At 39.8% G+C, this 21,807-nt stretch overlaps 2 protein-coding genes across 6 annotated transcripts in view; both read right to left on the bottom strand.

Annotated features, from left to right (window-relative positions):
• Window positions 1–1,159: 1,159 nt before the first annotated feature.
• On the bottom strand, window positions 1,160–10,925 carry etnppl (ethanolamine-phosphate phospho-lyase). The gene is made up of 13 exons (XM_083993189.1): window positions 10,804–10,925; window positions 10,240–10,358; window positions 9,767–9,926; window positions 8,484–8,558; window positions 8,166–8,259; window positions 6,237–6,353; window positions 5,249–5,331; window positions 4,833–5,058; window positions 3,915–4,069; window positions 3,472–3,561; window positions 2,098–2,228; window positions 1,885–1,955; window positions 1,160–1,660 (listed from the first exon to the last, which is right to left on the bottom strand). Exons 1-13 carry the CDS (start codon window positions 10,863–10,865, stop codon window positions 1,559–1,561), a joined length of 1,485 nt encoding a protein of 494 aa, XP_083849315.1. The 5' UTR covers window positions 10,866–10,925; the 3' UTR covers window positions 1,160–1,558.
• Window positions 10,926–12,323: 1,398 nt separating this feature from the next.
• The window catches only part of LOC311001770 (uncharacterized protein), a 49,955-nt gene continuing 40,471 nt past the window's right edge, over window positions 12,324–21,807 (bottom strand). The window contains exons 26-32 of one of the 5 annotated variants that reach the window (XM_083992921.1): window positions 21,338–21,391; window positions 21,137–21,190; window positions 20,989–21,015; window positions 19,847–19,900; window positions 17,948–18,025; window positions 16,404–16,442; window positions 12,324–15,434 (exon numbers count right to left, since the gene is read on the bottom strand). In XM_083992921.1, coding sequence (XP_083849047.1) covers window positions 15,408–15,434; window positions 16,404–16,442; window positions 17,948–18,025; window positions 19,847–19,900; window positions 20,989–21,015; window positions 21,137–21,190; window positions 21,338–21,391 — 333 coding nt within the window. In that variant the 3' untranslated portion in view covers window positions 12,324–15,407. Of the gene's footprint in view, window positions 15,435–15,821; window positions 18,026–18,371; window positions 19,901–20,988; window positions 21,016–21,136; window positions 21,191–21,337; window positions 21,392–21,807 lie in introns of those variants that run through there. The other 4 variants (XM_083992922.1, XR_014596200.1, XR_014596201.1 and 1 more) reach the window with 4 other exon arrangements.

The following is a 21,807-nucleotide window of genomic DNA, read 5'->3' as shown; positions in this document are numbered from 1 at the left end:
ATTTGCTGAACACACCATCTGGTAACAACACTTAACGGGATGTGGTGCCTCTTAAACGTGTATTCTCAAGGAGGGGGGGGTATCTTTCTGTAGTTTGAAAGGTGATAAATATTAGTTTTCCAGCTGTGTGGACATATCCATAAAACATAAAATAGCACAAGACTAATAACACTAAGTTCTGGAAGCCATTATTTACATTATTATTTGCATTGTTTTAGAAAAACACTACAAATCATCCATGGCAGTTTTATATACTTCTTGATAGGAAGACATTAATCATTCTGTCTGTGAAGTTCATCCCACTCATGAGACGGTGTGAAGGTCCCTGAGGGCCACTCCTCGACATGTATGAGAAAAAAAGAGGGCTCTGTATATACAAGTCCAAATGTGGACAACAGACTTTCATTAAAGGAAAAAGGAAATCCCTGAGCCCATGCTCCGCCATCAAAGTAGTATGAAGCATGTAATTCATAATTATCATACATCTCAAAGTTTTGTTTTAAGGCTTTCCAGTGCTACAACTATTCATCATTACTGAAGCTGTGTCACAGCTGCACTTCTTTTGCGGTGGGAAAGAATCGCTTCCTTCATCAAATTCAGTTATTATGACACTTGCATTTATCTACAAGGTATTCCCCTTCCTCCTGTCCAGACATTCAATGAAAATAGTAAAAAATAATAATAATAACTCAGACATAAAATACATATAAAAATGTGTTTTGCAACATTTTTCAGCTTTGTCCTGGTCTGACTGCTGATGTGATGCGTTATTAACACTAAAGATGGACTATAATGCATTTATTTTTCTCTAGACTGCAGGGAAATGGCCTCTTTCTATCAGAATATAATACAGAATGAGTAATAAACAGCTTTTGGGAACCACATCAAGTTTCTGTTAATAAAGAACATGGGAACTCTGGTAAATAATTGCAGACTTCTCAAACAGTGTTCTTGTTTGTTTGGCTGATGCAGAGTGGAACAGTAGTTTTCAATTTGTTCCACATGCACTCAGTCAAGCTGACTATCCTAGAGAGCAGAACTGGATCGATGAAGTAGCCTATCACATGCAGTATTTTATTTAATACAGTGACTGACTGATCAGAAATGTCTAATGGTAAACATAGAGGTATTCCAACTAAAAAACACCACGCAGTTCACAGTGAGTCAAGCTGGATTTTAATGCAAAACCCACATTGAGACAGCATGGCATGTTTTATGTACATACACATTTTTACTTATTAAAATAATGATTCCCTGATTATATTGGCAAAATAAAAACACACACGTCACTTAGCTTGGTAAATTGCACAATTAAGGGAAGTTTTGCACCATAGTAAAAATTAGACATGCTATGCTGAACAAGTGGCTTGATTCCTTTGTACAATAAAAATTACCTGAGAAAACACTACAATCTCATAGACACAGTACATTATTAACATCATTAGGTTAAACGTTAAGGCACTTCTTCCCCGGAATTCTGTTACCTCCAAAGGGTACGATGGCTGTTAATCAGTTCTTTAACTACGTGAAAGATGTAGTGTCGAGGTCACAAGATGCTTTATGTCTTGACGCGTTTGGTTTGTTGAGAAACTCCTTGACTGCTTCCCCTGGTGTGTACTAAACCACTCTGATACTGGTGTCCATTTTCATCAGTCGGCAGCTTGAGAAACAATCGTGAACAGATAAAGGTGAGATTTAAAAAAAAAAATAAAAGTCAAAAAAATAGAAATTTTAGAGAGCTCTTTCGTACTTTTTGTTAAGTTTTCTTTCCGGATGCAAATATACTTGATTGATGTTTTTAATCTGTTTTTAATAAATGTTATTAAATCTTTGGGATGGGAAAGACAGTTTGTTTTGCTGTGTGGTGGTCAGTGTCAAACTTACCTTTCTTTTACTGCAGTCGTTCTCTGCATTCACTGTGTTGGGCAACTTCAAGCCTAACGCTTTCTCAAGTTCTGGAAACACAGACACAACACACACGATTGAAAGATCTTTACACACCCAGTTGATCTAGATAGATAATGCACACATCAGAGAGATGGCAGCATGTTTCAGAAACACCGTCCCAGACTGCGCTAATGGGGAGATGTTAAGTACCTGTGAGGATGTTGTCGATCTTCTCCACTGCCAGATCAGCGTCCTCCACAGAGAAGCACATGGGGGGTTTAAATTTAAGCACATTGCGATGAGGTCCGTCAGCACTAAGAAGGATGTGCTCTTCCTTCAGCCTGGAACAAAATAAAAATCAGCTTTTGCTCTGTAGCTGTGTACAAGTTCAAATGAAGTAGCTGAGTAACTTAAAATGCCTGTTTTTCCCAGCAGATATTTTGCCATAGCACAGTGTTTTTCAACCTTGGGGTCGGGACCCCACGTGGGGTCGCCTGGAATTCAAATGGGGACGCCTGAAATGTCTAGTAATCAATAAAAAACAACAACATTCTTTTAACTAGTTATTATTCTTTTTAAAATTATGATTAAAAACACTGCACACAATCTTAAACAACTGTATTCTATACTTTAACTGTCTCGAATATAAATCTATTTCACACAAAATGCAGCATATCTGAGCTGACGCATCTTGATTGACGGCTGCGATCACTGACTGCAAGTGATCGGGGGGTCGCCAGAAATTTGTGATGTCAAAATGGGGTCACGAGCCAAAAAAGGTTGGGAACCACTGCCATAGCATGAAAAGCAAAGAACACAAACGACAGCTCTGTTCTGCCCAGTGAGCCATGGCAGCACAGCAGCAGACACACCTGAATAGAAGCAGCCTTAATAAGTACTATTGATTTCACCTGTGCATTTCCTGCTATCACAAAATGTTTCCTGTAACAAAAACAGTTCATATTGAGCCCCATGTCAGATATTGATAGATCAGCATCATCTGGCCTAACAGTAATACTCTGTATAATCATTTTTTGTAATTATGTCTATTTTTAAATGCATAATGCAGGGAACTTCATTAATACATACCGTACCAGACAAACTGATCAATTAGTAATTATAAAGTTCAAGTCAGTTTGTTTGAGCTCAGGATAAAAATTACAAATGGTGCACTATGCAGCTTATTGATTTCAAAGTCTGTATACGACATGGCTTATGTCATTTAAATATTTATAGATTAAGAGGAGGCTGGAGTGAGCCTTCACTCTGCTGTATTACACAAAATACTGCACAAAGTGCATATGAAGCAGTTTTTCTATCTCACTTTATTACATGATAAGCCGTCTGTGAGATATGAGATTAGTGTTCTTCAAAGCTTCAAAGCCATTATAACTTTGTGTTCAGGATATCAAGTGTTGTAATAAAACATAGCTGTGGAGGCATAATTACAGTTTTCACCACAGAGAGCAGGGAATGGTGCTGAGCGAAAGCCACATTTGGTTTTAGCCCTGCACAGTGTGGTATTTTTGATCACATACATGACATCAAACTTTATTCTGAGTCCTTTCTCAGACTTGCACTTACTTATAAATGACTTCTTGAGCCTCTGCTGTAGCAGGAGTAAGCTTCACTCTGTCCTTCACCAGTTCCACCCCAACAAAGAGGCCACAACCCCTGCATTATGAAAAACAATTTGGTTTAATGAAGTGTTATATTCATCTTAACAACAGTGACAGATCTCAGGTTTGTTAGAATACAGTGGCAGCTGTGAGTCCGAGGTAAATATGTCGTAGACTTGTGCACAATGTTTAACTGACAGTGACTGAGGTGTTCAATGCAATACGTCACTGGCAGAAGTTACTGAATTACATGTTGGCCCAGGATTTACAGGAACATTAGACTACTTATAAACATTAAGCTCTCAATAGTGTTTGGGATCAGCTTTACAGCACAAGCACAAAACCAATCAGCTGATGCTCATACTGTACTGTGTGTGTGTGTGTGTGTGTGTGTGTATCTTTGCGTACCTGATATCTCCGATCAGTGGATGCTTCTCTTTCTGCTTTTCCAGCAGATTGGTCAGGTATCGGCCCACACGCAGTGCATTACCCTGAAGATCCTCTTTCACAATCACATCCAGGACAGCCAGGCCGATGGCACACGACACTGGGTTACCGCCAAACTGAGACATTTAAAACCCCACACAGAGAGGAAAGATTACACCAAGGTTCACTTCACACCACAGAGGAAATCTGCTGATGATGATCGGGAGGTTATACAGTATATACTGAGAACAGGAATAAAAGTTTGATGTATTATGTATATTACAAACCTCCTTTATCATAAAATCTGTGTTTTTGTGTCTAGCTGTTGAAAGACCGATAACACTATACACTCTACTGTATTTTTTGTGGCTGGAAAAGATCCAAACTGCAACAACTTTCATTATGACAAGAGAGAAGTCTTATATATTCTTTCACAGGAAATAACTGTAATCTGAGACTGTCAATGGAAAAAAAAATCTGGCTTGAATAGAATGTGTTTTTCCCCTTAATGTGGAAAACAGATGTGTCGATACGCTTTGCAAATACGGACTGGAACTCTATGTCAAGGATGAGGTCGGGTCAAGAGCCATTTCTGGTCAATTTGGGACAGAAAGCAAAGATCATAGAATGTGTCCTATGTGGTTTGCATTATTTTTCCAATTCTAACAAAAATATTTGTATCACTTTGGTCAAACCTATAGATTACCTGCCCGATGACACTTTAGCTGCATTTGCACTATTTATTACTGTCATTTTAACTAGTGTTGTTTTTATTATGACTTGCTTTTTAAATTATATGTTGCCGGATGTATCACAGAATAAGAATTTCATTGTACCGTGTGACGTTGTCTTTGGTGCATATGAATAATATCAATAAAGATTTGATTGAAGTGCTCTTACTGTATTGAAATACTCCATTCCAGTTGACATGAATGCCTCTGCCACCTCTCTGGTCGTCACAACGCACGACATGGGGTGACCGTTGCCAATGGGCTTCCCCATGGTGACGATGTCGGGCACAAAGTCCTCTCCCTGAAGCTGGAAGGCCCAGAAGTTGGTGCCAACACGCCCGAAGCCCACTTGGACCTCATCGGCGATGAAGACACCCCCTGCCTTACGGACATGTCTGTGAAGGGGGAAACAAAAATCCATGAGTGTGGAGGCAGAAATTAAGCTTTCACTTAAATACATGCAAAACAAAACACATGCATTCTAGTGTGTAGTATACTTATACATGTCCAACATACTTTGCAGTCAGTTAATAATCTGTGTATGAACATGAATGAGTCTCTGCAGCCTTGTGGTATTGTACATACTCTGCCACTTGCTGGAAGTAGCCAACAGGGGGAATGACCTGTCCACCGCAGCTTTGCAATGACTCAGCAATAAAAGCAGCAATCTGTGCAAGAGAAAATCAGTCAGTGGGAAGCCAGACCGATTAGGTGGAAAAGAGGAGGAGTCCTGGCATCTTTGACTTGTGCAATGCTTGGCCACAATGTCACTGTAGGTCACTGCGGCAAAAAGAAATGATGCATATTTCAGAAGATGAGCACGGTGCAATGTATAATAACATACATGTGTTACTGTCTTCATTGGGTTTCCTCCTGTAGAAGCTTATTTGCACAAACATCCATTACAAACAGCTTCATGTATTCTGTACGATCTCTGGGCTGACAACACGTCCCCCTCACCACCGGATGCATGGACATCAACCTCTGGTTGTGCTGTTAAACATTGGATTAAAGGCCGACAAGTTTGGACACAGAGAGTCCCCGTACCCTACACATGTTCTTGTGTTCTTGTGATCTGTGATTTGACCCTAAAAGCGTTGAGAGTCCTCAGCCTGAACCTGGGAATTGTGAGAAAAAGTAAAAGAAGAGGAGAGAAAAAGGAAAGGTGGAAAATTAATAAGCAGATAGAAATAAAATAAAAATTGAAAGGGGGGTAACAAGGGAACTGCCACTGATGTCAAGACTGAGAAATATTTTATAGTAGACACATGCACACGGACACACACACAAAACCAAAATGTACATGTTGGTGTCATGGCTGTATACATTTGCTATTTTGAATCTTATCTATTTTCGCACACATTAGCATACCAGTTTTATAACATTGCATAAAACTTTTTGTTATCCCAGGCCTCTTCCTAGGAAAAAAAAAGAATTACCCTTAAAAAAAAAAGACAATCAATCAAAATCTCTGTATAAGTGAAACACGTTGCGGAAGTTATTGCAGCAACATTACATTGACCTTGTGTCAAGTGATATCTGATAACACAACAATATTACACACACTCCGTACCTTGCCTCCTTTCTTGTGGACTTTGTCTATTATATCTTTGACTTCATCAGCATATGCTGTTGCAGGAGCGGGATGGTCTGCTCTGTATTTGCCTCTGTACACATCTGGGCTGGGAGCCTGTTCAGGGCACAAGAAGGTGAAATGATTACTATTCACAGAAACAAGGCATACAATGGTTGTGACAATGTGATTCTTGATAGATAAAGTGTATATCTTCTCAAAACATCATCGATCAATCTCTTCCAAACATATCACTGTGAAATTGAAGTGGGCCAGACCAGAAGGTACATGAACACACCCAACAAGGCCAGAGGCGAACCTGACGACGCTACAAGTGAACCAAGTTGTTCACAGAATAGAGTCATATCAGTGTGCGGTGGTCGTTCTTCTCTATCTATATCACTGTGAAGATTAAACCTCACTTAACCTTTATAACAGGAATAAAAAGAGGAATGTGTCTGAAAACAAAATGATTCTAACTTTATGTGCAACCGAATATATAGTGAGCAGCATATTCATTAAACAAAACATGGACCAATAACGTATCAAAAAGATCAGCACTCAACATGGATGGTATGAGTTTATTGTGACCTAGTGTTTTTTTTTTTTTCTTCTTTTTCTTATTTGACACATAAAATGTTACCAGCCGAATATTTGTCAAAGAATATCGTGACCTTGAACAGTCTGAGACCACTCTTAAGACTTTTGGACGTCACTGTATTGTTCTCACATGCTGTTCTATGCAATTAATCAAATATGAATGTAACAGATCTCCTTCAAACTGGTCTGTCCACCATATGTTGAAACATTTGGCTGCACTTGTCCAGCCAGGACTATGTGCATCTGGAGATTTATGTGAACATATGTGATGAACAGACATGACTGTTTGGGGAGATAAATGTATGAGGGCATGAATTTTATGATGGTTTTGTGAAGGGTAAGCAGAGACCTCAATGAGCAGCATCTGAGACTCCTTAGTGTCTGTGATCATAAATAATATATGCAAGCTGGTCAACTGCCCCTCCTTTGCCATGTAACATTAGAGCTGGGTATTCCTCAAGTTGCCACGCCAGACTACACCAGTGATAATGATGAAGGAGCAGGGGCAAGAATTCACACAATCACACAACACCTCTGGACATACAGCTCATTGGTTTACCCTCCACAGTCACAGGTTTCTGTCGAACGAAACATCTTCAAATTTGGACTTTAAAAACACAAATAAATTGAAACTTCAAGCAGAGATGCTTGTTTCTGAGTACTGAGTATGAAACCACACAGCGTATGTGATTTGTAATAGTAGTGATTCAACAAAGGTGTGGGAAAAAAGACAAAAAAACAAAAGTGGAACATCTCTGCCATTGTTGCTGACTTATGGCAGCAAGCTGATGCATGTTTGCTGTAGATCCATATCATAGACATCCTGCCCTGCCTCATTCCAAAGATAGAAGTTCAGGTGAAACTGTACAGTATGTGCATGCAGTTATGTGCTTTGCATGTTTAAATTCAAAATAATACACACTAATGCGGGTGAGTAGGAGCTGCAGTGTTTCTTTCTGATGCTCCTCTCTACACATCATGGTAGGCTGGGGCTGTTTGGTTAATAATAACCTGCCTCTCTGCCGTCTTGCCGGTCCTATCTCTGTCCTCTGTGATTAAGAAAGTGCTTTCAAAGAGAGGCCTCTGACACCAACAGTAAAATGCCTCCTTTCAAAAGCACTTCAGTGACGCCTTGCCCCTTTGAATTTTCCATAAAAAGCACTTCTGTCTCCCGCTGCATCTCTGTTTTTATCCACGCATACACACTGATGTCCACGTGTGTACAAGGTGGGAGGACTCAGCGGCCCCGCCAAAGCCCAATAGACCAAGTAGAGTCATGGAGTTTTAATAGTTTGCAGACGGGGAGACAGGGAGAGAAAAAGCACTCACCACATGGACAAATTGATTCTGCACAGCGTCTGACAGCTGGTGGAACTTATACGGACTGATGTCAATGAGCGATGACACGTGGCCGTGGTACGCACTGCAAACAAAGAAAACAGGTCATGCACCACGTCAGAAAGTTTCTCAGTTGCAATATTATCCAGACTATTAAAACTTCTGTTATAATGCGGATGTATGACAGTGTTACATATAGAAAATCAATATAAAAGAAGGACTTTCATCCCTCATTATCAATTGTATGCTTTCATTTTGCTTGTCTGTCATGGAACGAGGTGTTGCAGAAAGACAGCCAGTAACACTTACTTATCCAATGTGATGATGTCTTTGTGGCCGCTGTACTGCCATGCCAGTCTCAGAGCCAGGTCATTGGCCTCCGAGCTGAAGTTCAAAGGGGCAACGGTTACTCTGAGTTACTCAGTCACCACAAAATACACAGGTGTAGGCACAGACATCACTCGCACGTCAGCCATAGTTTCATGTTTTACTTTCCATTTCCATAAGGGCAGATGAGGTGACACCTGCTGGTTAATAGTAAGTTTAAAACTTAGTTTACTTAAAAAAATATGTTATGTGGGAGTTGTAAGTGGCCAGTTACATGTACCAGTCTTGCAAAATTAAAAACTGAATCACATTGCCAAACATCAGAGCTGAAAGCATCATATAGAGCATATCTAGTTCTGGTTCCAGTTCCACTGGCCCGGAAAACATCTACAAAAAAATATGTCATCACCTCGGCAAAAACCACCCTGAATAACCAGAAATAGACATGTAGACACGTGTTGCTTTTTACAGCCCACTCCTTTATAGTATGATTGGAGGATTGCACTTATAATGTTGTTTTTTAACGTTTGATTACAATCTTGTTTTTAATGTTTCTGTATGAGCCTGCCAAAGACGAATTCCTGTCACTCGTGACAGACAATAAAGTTATCTATCTATCCTATTTGAACATGGCGCATATTGTTTGAGTGGTTTTAACTTTTTAAATGATTCAGGAAGGGATTCGTAAAGACTTTTGGAAGTACTGGTGCACTTTTGAAAACCTTTGCCTTGTTTGGTCAGGTTTATGACTTCCATCACAGCCTTTATTACCCTGTGACTAATAAATGTTTTCTAGTAGTGAGTGCATATGGTGCATTATATATGACATTACAACCAGATAATTCCTGTTCACAGTGCAGAACTGCAGCAGTTGGTGTCAATAAATAACTACCGACCAGACAGGTGTCATTGTGACAACCTGCTGTCTGTGTCCAGACAAAGAATGCTGAATATGCAATAAATTACACTGTTTCTTTTGTTAACCGTGTTAACTGATGTGGGATGTTCACTTTTAGCTTTTTCCTCAGATTTGAAACTTTGTCTTTTCTGTCTTAAAATGCGTTTCCATGATGGTAGGCCTGATATGCATACATGCATCCTGCTTCAGACCAACCTTTATTGCTCCTCTGATGGATACTCCACCCTTAATCTCTGCTATTATCTGAACTATCACCTCATATTCTCCCACTGGTCCACACCCTGAGAACAAGTCAGTAACTCCATGTTGTTTTGTTGAGTGCTACAAAATATGCAGACAGACATACCCAGAGTTGACAAAGTAGCACACTGACAGCTTCTCAGGCAGTGAGGCCTGCAGCCTCTGGGCATACAGAACAAGGTTGTCATGCAAGAAACGTGAGTTGGTGTTGAGTAATTCCATCTGCTGAGCTCCTGCCTTCACCACATCTGGGTGGCAGTGGCCAACTGAAAAACAGAAGAAAGGATGCACGCAGGATTAGAGCAGGTCAACATGGTCAAGATTAAATACATTCATTTAATTATCTGATTTTACAGGTACATCACGTGACAGCTCTAAAAAGTTAAATGTCAGAGCTAATTGCATAGAAGAGGAACAAGTTATGTCCATATTGTTTTTTATTATTTCTTTCAGGCATGTGTGTGTGTGTGTGTGTGTGTGTGTGTGTGTGTGTGTGTGTGTGTGTGTGTGTGTGTGTGTGTGTGTGTGTGTGTGTGTGTGTGTGTGTGTGTGTGTGGGGATACATGAAGGCGTGTTTACCATGAGCCACATTGTTGATGCAATCCAAGTAGCGCTGCCCTTTCTCATCATACATGTACTGGCCTCTGGCTTGCACAATCTTGATCGGGTCATGACTGAAGAAAATCTTACAGGACGGCCTGCAGAGCAGCTACAGTTAATATTGCACTGTGTTGCAAAGTGGTAACACATTAATATAATATATACACGATCCACACAAGCAAACCGACTTCTCCATTTTACAGATAATTAGCAGGGATGTACGTGTAAAGTAAATATGATGAATTGGCTTCTTGGCTACAAATGAAGTTACAAATGAATGAAAAAAACTAGATGAAGTATGTATAATCTCCATTAAATTCGGTTTGCTGTGGAACTTGTTATTATAATTCGACAGAAATAAATGAAAAAAAGTTGAAATTACTTCATAGCTTTCTGTGGAAAAAGTCTAACAGACGTTTTTGTTTTGTTTTGTTTTGTTTTACCGGAGGATATTCACTTAAATACATAGTTATGGAGAAGCTGGTTTGAGCATTGTTCACTGTACACTGGAAACTTGGTGGCGTAATGTGTCAGTCATCTTACCCAACGTGCCTCTTCCTCAAGTCTAACGTCTTGTTTTTCTCCAGCTTCTCCACAGACATCATGATGTTGTCCAGATGAGCTCTTCCTCTCACCTCAACATCAGCTACATGTGCTCGAGCGCACACCAAGGCTTTATACTCGCTCTCTCTCTCGCGCGCGCGCGTCAGACAAACGCCCCAAAGGCTGGGAGCACGCGGAGCGGCGGCTCGCGCTGTGCTCTCGTGCTGCCACCTAGGCGCTGTTTAACAGCTGGTACCAGGTGGCTCGAGGACAGTCACGTGTGAAGATACGTGTGTTTGAAAAGCACACAGGTACCGTGTAGTGTTTAACTTTTGGGGGGCGGATATCGGTCTTTTATCAAACAGCTGTGCAGTGGTGGAATGTAAACCTATTCACACACGCAGGAAAACTTTTTTTTTTTTTTTTACACTTCTGCCACCTTCTGGAAAGAAGTAATGCGTTACATCACACTGACAATTGACTCAGAATTTTCTTTAGATTGGAACAATATACCTTTTGGTGTCCACGAGAAACAGAAATAACAGTATGTCATAAACTTGATAATAATATTAGGTAAATATCACATACACACAGCTAAATTGAGTCACTGTAACCCCTGTTTTATGGCATTCCAAAAGGAAACGGAACAGTACATGCATCTGTGACTCTAATAATAGGAAAGCAAAACATATAATTTGTGCTCTTTATTCTCTGTATTTATTCAATAGCCTACCCCCGTGGCTGTTTTTCAATCGTTTGTTTTAATAACTGCCTTTGTATTGAATTGTGGTGGAAAATGGCTGCCATTGGTATTCTCCTTGAAATAAGTGGTAACATAGTCTTTGAAGTAGTTATAGTAACACCTTGTAGCAATCCTGTTAACTCCATTAGTGGAGACATTTGTGTCCTGACTACAATAAACCTGTAAATTCCTATAGGAAACCAACAACTGGGGTAGACATTTGTTGAGTAACACATCTGTTGGATTGTTTTATTGTCTGAGAAAGCTAGAAGTGCTTACTTACTAGAAGTAACCAGAGTCATAAAGTGGGGTATAAGAAGGGGCTGCAATCTCTGTTTTTGGGGCACAACTCTGAACTGCTACCTGCCATGTTCTGTGTTCTGTTCCCTTCTCCCCTTCTCTGTGGAGAATGGAGAATAAACTTGGGTGCATGCTACCTCTCCTGTCTTGTTCTTTGACTCGCCACCGGCAGAACCAAAATTCCCACAACAGAATATATCTCTGTCAATAAAGATTTATTGAAAAAAAAAAAACATCTTATTTTTTATTTCACTATAGCTACTGGACTTATAATAATAGCTGAAAAAAATTAGCATTGACAAAAGCAATTATTTAACTGTATTTTGCTGATAATATTATTTACAACTCAGTACTCTGAAAGAGTCCACCAATATATTGAAATGATTCAGAATATAAGCATGCAGTGCACAAACACTGACAGGGATACTGATGATCACCAATAAAGACAAACCTATTGTTTGATGTATTTGAAAGACTGTGTTTATTTGGCTCCAACAGTACAGTCATATGAAATGTCATCTTGAAATATAGTAGGCATAGTGTGTGACACACAAGGGTCTTTAAAGAAATGTCAATCAACTGGGTAAAAAATGAGTTCTACACAAATGTAATCAGAACAAATATTACAACGAAAAATGCAATTGTCACAAAAAAAGCCATAAAATGGATTTACTTTGCAGTTTTGCTTCTGAACCAAGACTGTTTAATTTGAGAAAGTATGTGGTAACGTGATCATTTTAGTAAGGCTGCCGTAAATTGGAGGGGAGTGAAAGACCAGTACTCATAGGAGACCATGTCGTCTTTCAGCAAAATGCAGAAGAATAGTGAAGATGTGACTTCAACAAATCTAAACAAATACTTTTATTCTGAAAGGTCTTGAAGAGTTAGAAGGGATTTGCATGTGTATGCAGAGTTTTTTCAGAGGAAAATGACATTTCTATAACAATGACAAATACACAGATATCAGTGGGTCATATTGGAGCTCCTTACCAGCTCTTCTAATACTGAAATGGAAATAAATGTTTGAAATATTTTGGCACCTCTGCTAGTAGCAGAATAAAACAAAATCTTAAAATTAAACAAGGAAACACAACAATCAAACAAACAAACAAAAAAAATCAATCAATTAAAAAAATTAGCTGCACATGCTAAAGATACAGCACCGTGTGAGAACAAATACTGTAACAAAGGCTGGAGGTCAAAACACAAAATAAAAAAATAAAAACATGGCGAAAATAAAGTAAATATTAAGTAATGGAAGTAACACTTTAAAACACAAGTGAAGGGAGAGTTCTGAAGCAAAAATCATCCAATCTAAAGTGAGATTGAATGAAAGATCTGTGTTTGTATGTGTTTCTTTGTCTTCTGGTAAATAAACATGTCTTTCCAGGTAGTGGTATACAGGGTAGCATGACTGAACAAATGGAGCTATAGCAATCACACTGACGTGATATTTCAGCTGCATTTGATGCTACGCACATTAACCAAAGTATAAATTGCACTTCTTGTCAAATGAGCACACATTTTTAACAGTACATTAATAATCCACTATACATATATCAAACTACATTCAATGCAAAGAGAGAGAGAGACAGAGAGAGACAGAGAGAGAGAGAGAAGAGAAAGCATGAGAAAAAGCTGTGATATTTAACATGGTTGCATTGGCTGGGCCTGTCAACATTCAGGCCATCAACAGTTAGCTTTCTGACTTTCGGACACACTAAATCAAATAAAAGCAGGTGTATTCCTTGGTAAGGCCTATTGTATAAAGTGAATACAAACTGTAATTTGTAAAATGACCAACTTCCTTCACACTGTACCATCTGCATCACATGATCCACAACTCTTCACATCAACAGAGACGCAGCGCAAACTGACATCAGAAGCCAAACAACTGAAAGGAATGCTGTTTAGAACCAAAATGCCTTCATTTAAGAAATTATAGAAAAATAAATAATGTACCACTTAAAATACTTGAAACAAATACACAAATATATGCACAAAAACTTGAAATTGTTACATACATAAAACCCCAACAACAATAAAGAAACCTGTTGTGTAGTTCTTGCCACTGGTAGAGCGCATCAACTGAGCTGTTGTTGACCTCCTATCAGTTAGCACCATTATAATCTATACAGATGTGCATCCATTCTTTATAATGAGATGAACTGTACAATCAAAACAGAAACCATACGGGAATAAATCCTCTCGAGTCCACCTGTGGTTGCTGCTACATCACAACAAACTGTTGGTTTTGTTTTCACATCTGCCCTTACAGTAAATCATTCATGCATATGTTGAAGAAAAAAGAAGTGTATCACCTTGCATAGCACCCACTATGTCAGAAGGCAATCTGAATACAAGTAACGTGAAAAGGTGAAAAGACTGTGGTGGAAAAAATAAACCTATAGCTCTGATCTACTGCTCCATTTAGTTTTGCTCCATCTGACATGGAATGTGACATAACTGGCCACCAGTTGTGGTTAATTAATGGAAATCGACTCAACTGTGTCTGTCAAATTCAGCTTTTCTGGCACTGGTTTAATATGTTTTCTATCGTGTTTAAGACAATACATGAGATAATTCTATTCAACTAGATCTGAACCACCAGTGACTGTGTTCAGCTAAATCAGACTGTTGTTTTGTCAGAGCTGCGTGAAACAAAGCTCAACATTCAGCTCCTCTAAAACGATGCTTTGTTTTCAACATCTAGGAAATCCATAAGTAATAAATTGTGTACATGCAGTGAACTGACAACACTGTACAAACGACATCCCATACAACAAATCCAGAAGGAACAAAGTAGCATATCGGTTACGTTGAGCTGCTTCGAAAACCACGAGTCAGATCAGAGGCTGTACAGACAGGCTGGATGCAGTCTGGCTGTACGCCACAACCATAATGCTACTTCAACATCCTGTAAAAATTCATTTGAAAAACAGTGCGCAGTCAGTGTGTGTCTTTTCAACGCTCTCAAACAAAGCTCAACCCTTCTGAAATAAACACCATTCCAATAATTAAAAATATGATATAAAGTTGTACATTTCTGATAAAGGAATGAATAAAAGCTTGAGGCACCAAAGGCTATTATACACAAAATACAAACAATGTTTAAGAATGAGAACAAAAAAAAAGAGAGAAATTAAACAAAGAAAAAAAAAATATGATTGCATTCTGTTGACGCTCTCAGTAGACTCTGAAGCGTAGCTTGTCAGGAGAGGCAGATGCTCCGGCTGATCTCCATGGAGATCCATGAGCGACTCTCCTGCAGGAACCCATCCCCGTGCTCAGAGGGGGTCCAGAGCAGACCTGTCCAATCTCAAATCCGAGCGAGCCTGATTTGTTTTTCCTGCCGCTGCGGAGAGAGCCTGCCAAGTTCGTCTCGTCTCCCTCTTTGTCTGGAGACGTGTGCAACTGTTGGAGGCACCACGCCGAGGATGCTGAGCCACGAGTGCAACGGTGAAAAACCTGCTGATACCATTACCCTCTGCAGGCATCACCACAATAAAGCAACAATAACCAACAGCTTTACTTTCTGGGGGGGTAGGGGGGGTGTGGGGGCTCAGGCTACCAGCCATGGCGTGACTCCCTTGAAGATTGAAGGAAAGCAAAAATTACTAATTCAGAGCTCTGGGTTTGTTGTTTTTTTTATGTTAGTGTTGTTTTTCTTTTCTGCAGAAGCCATGACGCAACCACAAAACAGTGACATGTATGTACAACACATATAAATATAGTTTCAGTACACTACTCATGCTTTTGCAGGGGGTCAGGGGTGCAATGTTCTGTTTGGCACAGTCTTTTTTTTTCTTTCAGTTTTTTTTTTTTTTTTTTTTTAGTCTTCTAGAAAATGGTGCTGCATGAATGGTGGTGAGCTTGTTGGGACGAAACAACACAGAACACCTAGCGTTTGGTGTTAGAGAGCCAGTCCAGATCCTCCACTTCCTCCTCCTCCTCCTCCTCCTCCTCCTCCCACGTCTCCTTTTCGCCCCCGTGAATCTGGCCGGGCTGCGACGCTCCAGTCTGAGCCATGCAAAGACTAAAGAGACAAGTTCTGCCGCCAGCCGAGGATCTGAACTCCACCACGATGTGGATGTGAAAGTGCAGACACACACAGGGTTTTTTCCACACGGCGATGTGAGTAGAAGCAGCTTAGGGCGTGACACTTGGGACGGTTATCTCTTTTTTTTTTTGTATCGTTGTACACATAGACTTCTTTTTTTCTTTTAGACTATTTTTCCATTAAAAAAAACTATAAATACCATAAAAGAAGCATTATTTACAAACTCCATGCGTTTCAGGTTAGAGTGATCACTGCAAGAAAAACACAGGAGAGAGAATGACACAAAGATGAAGATGTTTCCGTTTGGTTTCATGACTGAGTTGTACAATCTGAGTGAGACTTTTCACAGTCAAACACTATTATTACTATTAAAAACAAAACCCCATGCAAACATAGAGAAGCAGAAACCCACATAAAAAAACTGACACAGTGAACAAAATATTAGCAGCACTTTGATGATTGAAGACTGTCATATTAACAACCGCATGATCATCTTACCTTCTGCCAGCATCCAGGCATTGGTAATCCATCTGGGCCCTGTTCAGAGAAGAGGAGCGGGGAAGAAAAAAGCAACTGTAAGACTGTAAGAGGAATGAAAGCTCTGCTGTTAGTAACACCTGTAGATCATATGTGAGTACAGATGTGAAATGCCTGATTTTTATATGTAATCCCAAATCACAAAGTGGGAGAAAACGGACATCATGGCTGCTGCAGGGACATTTTGCATCTAAACAAATCAAAATCCACACTTGCCTTAAGGTGACAATAAACAAATTATTTTTCTTCAAAAGGGAGCATGACCCATTCATATTAATTATACTCTTTCTTATATAGTTGAAATGCAATAATAGACTGGCTGGCTATCTGTGTCATTTAACTGCACAGGATTTCTTGCTACAGCATGTTCACATCATCTACATCATCATGTTGAGGAAAATTTATATTTAGCAGTTTTAAGAAGGAAACATCAGAATGCAAACTGTACTAACGTTCTCTGATCGTAATCCACAAGAAATAAATTGAATTGTTTAGCTGACACTTTACTTGACTTGTGATTCATGCATGTAATACACAGCAATGTATATCTCATGCATGGCAATGCATACTGATTCTATATGTTCATTTTGTTTTAGTGGCCCAACAGTTGAGTTTCATAACACAATCATATGATCTCTGGGGACACTAAAACAAAAGTAAGTGTTTATTCTGATTGAATGTAATGACAGCTGATTCAAGTGAATAAATGAAGATGTAACTTAATGAGATGACACTTTTTGACCTATTATGGCCCATACAATATATAGGCTAATATAATATAATATAATATAATTAGATCCAATGGTATTTCAAGATGGATTTCAGAACCACTCATATTGATGACCACACAGTTAGAACTTCCATGCATAACACAGCATTGTTTCAGAAACAGAAAACATCATAGAAAAAAAACATCAATAATGTCATTTTGATCCTAAATAGCCTGCCTGAAAAGATCTGAAGCTAAAATATTTGGTTTTCTCTCCTGGTCGTGGTCTGGCCCAATTGGTACAAATACAGGAAGGGAAAAGGGAAGTTAACAGAGTAAAGGAGGAGGCTGTGCACCCGTAGCATGGGCAGCTCATCAGTAAAGGAGTCTGTGTTAGCGTCAGGTTAAGAGGTGGTTGGTCCATGGAAGAATCAGCTGGAGGGAAACAGGATTTGAGCAGAGTGATTGTCTCAAGTTTTAATCAAGGGAATGAAAGGATTCAGTTAGAGGGATAGATTTAAGGTACCGCTTATACCGTATCTATCATCATATGTTTATTTTGTATATCTGACTTGTAATGTAGGTAATCCAAAACAGGCTGCTTGCGGTGAGAGAGTTAGTGATATAATTGCTGTGTGTGTTTTTTCCATGAATGGATTGTAGATGTACATGTGATTGAAATACGGTGTATTCATGCTTGTCGAGCTCTCAGGTCATGCATGGTCTTGCTTCGGTGATGGCTGAGGGCGAGAGGCATGCATGGGTAAGAGGAGGAGGAAAAAGAGAAATACTGTACCAATTGGCATGGGGCATCCAGCCCGTCCAGACCTGGCTGCCCTGGTTCCCCCTTTTCACCCTTAAATCCCCGGAAACCCTGTTTGCAAAGATGACCTAGGAGTGTTACTGGGAGAGAGGTGGAACGACCCTTTAACCCCCGAACCTGTCCACCGTGACAGACACGGGGGGGCGGGGACGCGGGAGGAGCTGCCCTGCCAGCTTGCCGATACCACAACCCGGCCCAATTGCATGTTTTCCAGTAACTAATGACATGTTTCTGTGTCTGAATTGCAGAGTTTCAGAAAAGTAATAGACTCTGTGTTTCAGGTTGCTGTGGTCTGGTGAAAGCTAGGTATCTGTGTCGCCACAGGGAGCTCATCCCTGTTTGGGACGACTGCTCTACACGGCTGGAAGATGGTTTCCAGCTGACAGTTGGCACATACCAATGGGCAGGGTGCATCTAATCCAGGGGCACCCTGTTCTCCTTTCTCGCCCTTAGGCCCTTTTTTGCCCTTCTTTCCCTTCTCCCCCTGTGGATACAACGGTTTGATCAAGTTAAAATCATTTGAACATTTGGGACAGCACTGCTATATTAGGAGGGGAGAGATTAAAAAGGGAGGCTATGGCCCACAAAGGAGAAGGACACATTGTCAGTGTTAGATAGGAGGGGATACCAGACAGTACTGGGTTCTAAAAACATTCCTCGGGACAGGAAGAGGACAATAAAGGGGAATAATACAGTGGGAAAACAGCTGATCGCCAAAAGGGGTGTCAAGGGCACAAAGGATGAGAAAGAGTAGCAGGGAAAAAACCTCCAGAAAGACAGAATTAAACCAACTACACAAATTCAAACTGTATCCCTTCAGAATAAAACACTGGTTATAAAACAGTTAGTAAATACAAATGTTTAGTACCAAACCTCACAGATGTAATATCACAGGTGTATGTGCGGCCATTATGAGATGAAATGGGTTATGTTTGGTATAGTAGCACTTGTAATGGGATGATTTACAGCAAAGTGTCACTATATTATATTGTGCAAATAATATAGTAATGCCAGTTTATTGTGTTAATTCAAAAGTAGCATCATAATCTGTCACATTCAATGCCAAATACCCGAGAGCAGCTGTGCCAACATCTGTTCTGTGCTGGATTAAAGTTGGGAAAGACTCACAGAGCCATGCCAAAGTTTGTTTATCTGCGTGTTCCAAGGAATGGGATACAGTTTCTCTTACAGTAAGACATTAAAAAACATCTAAGAAACAGGTCAAATGTGTTAGTAAAGGTCAGGACGTACAGAGTAAGCAATGGAAGAAAGAAGCTACTGTTTACACAAGCAAGGGAAGAGTTATCAACAGGCTCAAGAACTCAAGGAAGTGAAAAGTTCATGCATGAGAACAACTGAAGAAAAACAAATGTGAATTTTAAGAGCCTGTTGTCAATGGACTTGTTTGGTCAAAGACATTAAAGTAACTTTTTGATGCCTAAGAATGAGATTGGACTTGTGATATTGAGAAATGAGATGGTAAATCATTCAAAGGTGGAGAACAAAAGCTGATCTGAGAGGACTGGGATGGTTTTTATATGCAAAGGAAACTTTACACTGCATAGAGCTCCAATTGATTTGAAAGTGAGTTTGTCAAAAAAAAAAAACTCAACAGAACAGACTTAAAGAGAAGCCTGATAGAAAATGTGTTCAAAATATCTGAAAAAGTAAAATCAATTTATTAGGACGCAGAAAAATGGATTTCATACAACTAAAGCGTTCATTCCTTTCAGCTACGATGTCACCACCTGTCTAGAACTAGTTCAGTACCAAAACTACACCTCCACGCATCCTGTCGCTGTCCATTGACATCAGTCCTCTGTTAACATTAAGGGTTTAATCAACAAATCATTACAGCGTATCTACATCTACCTTTTCTCCTCTTTCCCCATCGTCGCCTTTCTCTCCCCTTAAGCCTGGCAACCCCTGCAAAAGTACAGCTCCACTTAATTACTCTGACGTTACTGAGCAAAGACAGAGGGGCTGTTTACCTGTCCTTACAGAGCTGAAGACAACACATCAGCATCAGACTAAAAACAAAAGTGAAGCTTAAGAGGAGGAAGGTGAAAAGCAAAATAAACTGAGCTCAAGAGACAATGGGTGGATGTGCAATTAGAAATAAATGAGTCTAAAATAAGAAATAACTGCAGCTCTGTTTGTTCTGTTTCACAGATATACAACTGGCTTTTAGTGACAGAAAATCACACTTGAAAGGGAAAAGCAGCAATTACCCAGAATCAATTGTAATAACTTATACACAGAAGCTTCTCTACAGCAGTGAGCGACTAATTAGCAGCAATGTGTCAGCATCATTTAATATGCACAAAGTATATTACCTTCAGCCATCAGAGCACTGAATCAGCTGGGATTCAGCTTTATGGAAACTGACATCTGATTACCAGGCTTTGTTAATCTGTAATTTTTCAAAGTGAATGCTACAGTATGTGTTTATGAATGTTGTCTGTAACTGCTGTTGTCATTGTCTTTCAGGCACTTCATACTTAAATTAATTTCCCTAAAAAGGGACAATAAATTATCTATCTAAGTAAAGTCTATTTAGCCAAGTGGATTGTAGATTGCAGTCATATAGGCTACTGTTTATCCTATAACAACCTACGCACAAATACAGATGGTGGCTTGTGGGATTTAAATCATATTACTTGTAGCCATTTAAACAACTCAAGCGCTGTATACAATAACTTACAATTAACTTAAAGTTGTTGTTGGTAACACACACTTGATGCTCCATCAGTAAAACACTGATAGACAGAAGGACGGGTCATTGTCAACAAGGCCCAAACCAAGACAGAGACATCATGCTGAAACTCAACTGTGTTTGTACTAATGAAAGAGTGATTTTACATTTGATTCTGGAGAGCTGCAGCTTCCCCCTGTTGTATGTATCCATACACTGGAAGACACTGTTCACACTAACACTGTTGGTGCTGGTGGTGTTTTTTGTGTGTGTCTTTCTGCCTTCAGAAAAAAAGTAGTAAATAATCAATCAGACTTACATCCAAGCCTGGTGTTCCAGCAGATCCCTGCAAATGAGAAAAACACAAGCCATGTCATCACTTCGCTGAAGCTGATACGAGTGCTGCTGACTGATCTACACTGAACAAAAATAATGTCTCTTCATCATAATATCACAGTCAGACTTACAGGAAGTCCATAAGGTCCTCGTGGTCCTGGCTCACCCTGTGCTCCTCTCTCACCCTAACACAAATGAATCAGTGTTACAGTCGCATAAATCACACACCATCATTAATATGAGCCAGAGCTATAAACCTCTAGAATGAAAGACAGTTAAAATGTTTTGTATTCTCAGTGAAAACAAAGGGTAAAAATAGATGTCCATCTTACTATGTCACCCTTTGGCCCAGCAGGACCAGCTGGACCTGAAGGCCCATCCATGCCCTGCAGAGAGTGGTGTTGTCATGGTGAGTTTACATCATTGGACTAATAGCAGGCCTTTCAAAAATAAAGTTGATTTTCCAAACAAATAACAGATGGAAAGCAAGAATCATGTTCAGCGTCCGCGGTATGTACAATATTCCCACGTGGTTTGACCTACAACCAGCACACACAACTACGGCTGATAACACGTGCATTGGCCACACAGAACATTTACGACACTGCTGACACAGTTAATGTATGAGTGTGTGTTAATGCTGAGTTAATGCAACACGGGACAAACGAGAGCCTTGAAATGCCTGCTGTAACAGCTTTGTGTGTATGGCCCCATTGCTGTGAACTAAACTCAGTGTGGCTTGTTTGCTTAGAGACGTGAATAAATCCAACAGAAGCTTATGTACGTTTCTTTCCAGTCACAA

The sequence above is a fragment of the Trachurus trachurus genome, assembly GCF_905171665.1.
Source record: "Trachurus trachurus genome assembly, chromosome: 18".
Lineage (NCBI taxonomy): Eukaryota > Metazoa > Chordata > Actinopteri > Carangiformes > Carangidae > Trachurus > Trachurus trachurus.
The sequence above is the reverse complement of the archived record's forward strand: the minus strand, read 5'-3'. Positions and strand labels throughout refer to the sequence as shown.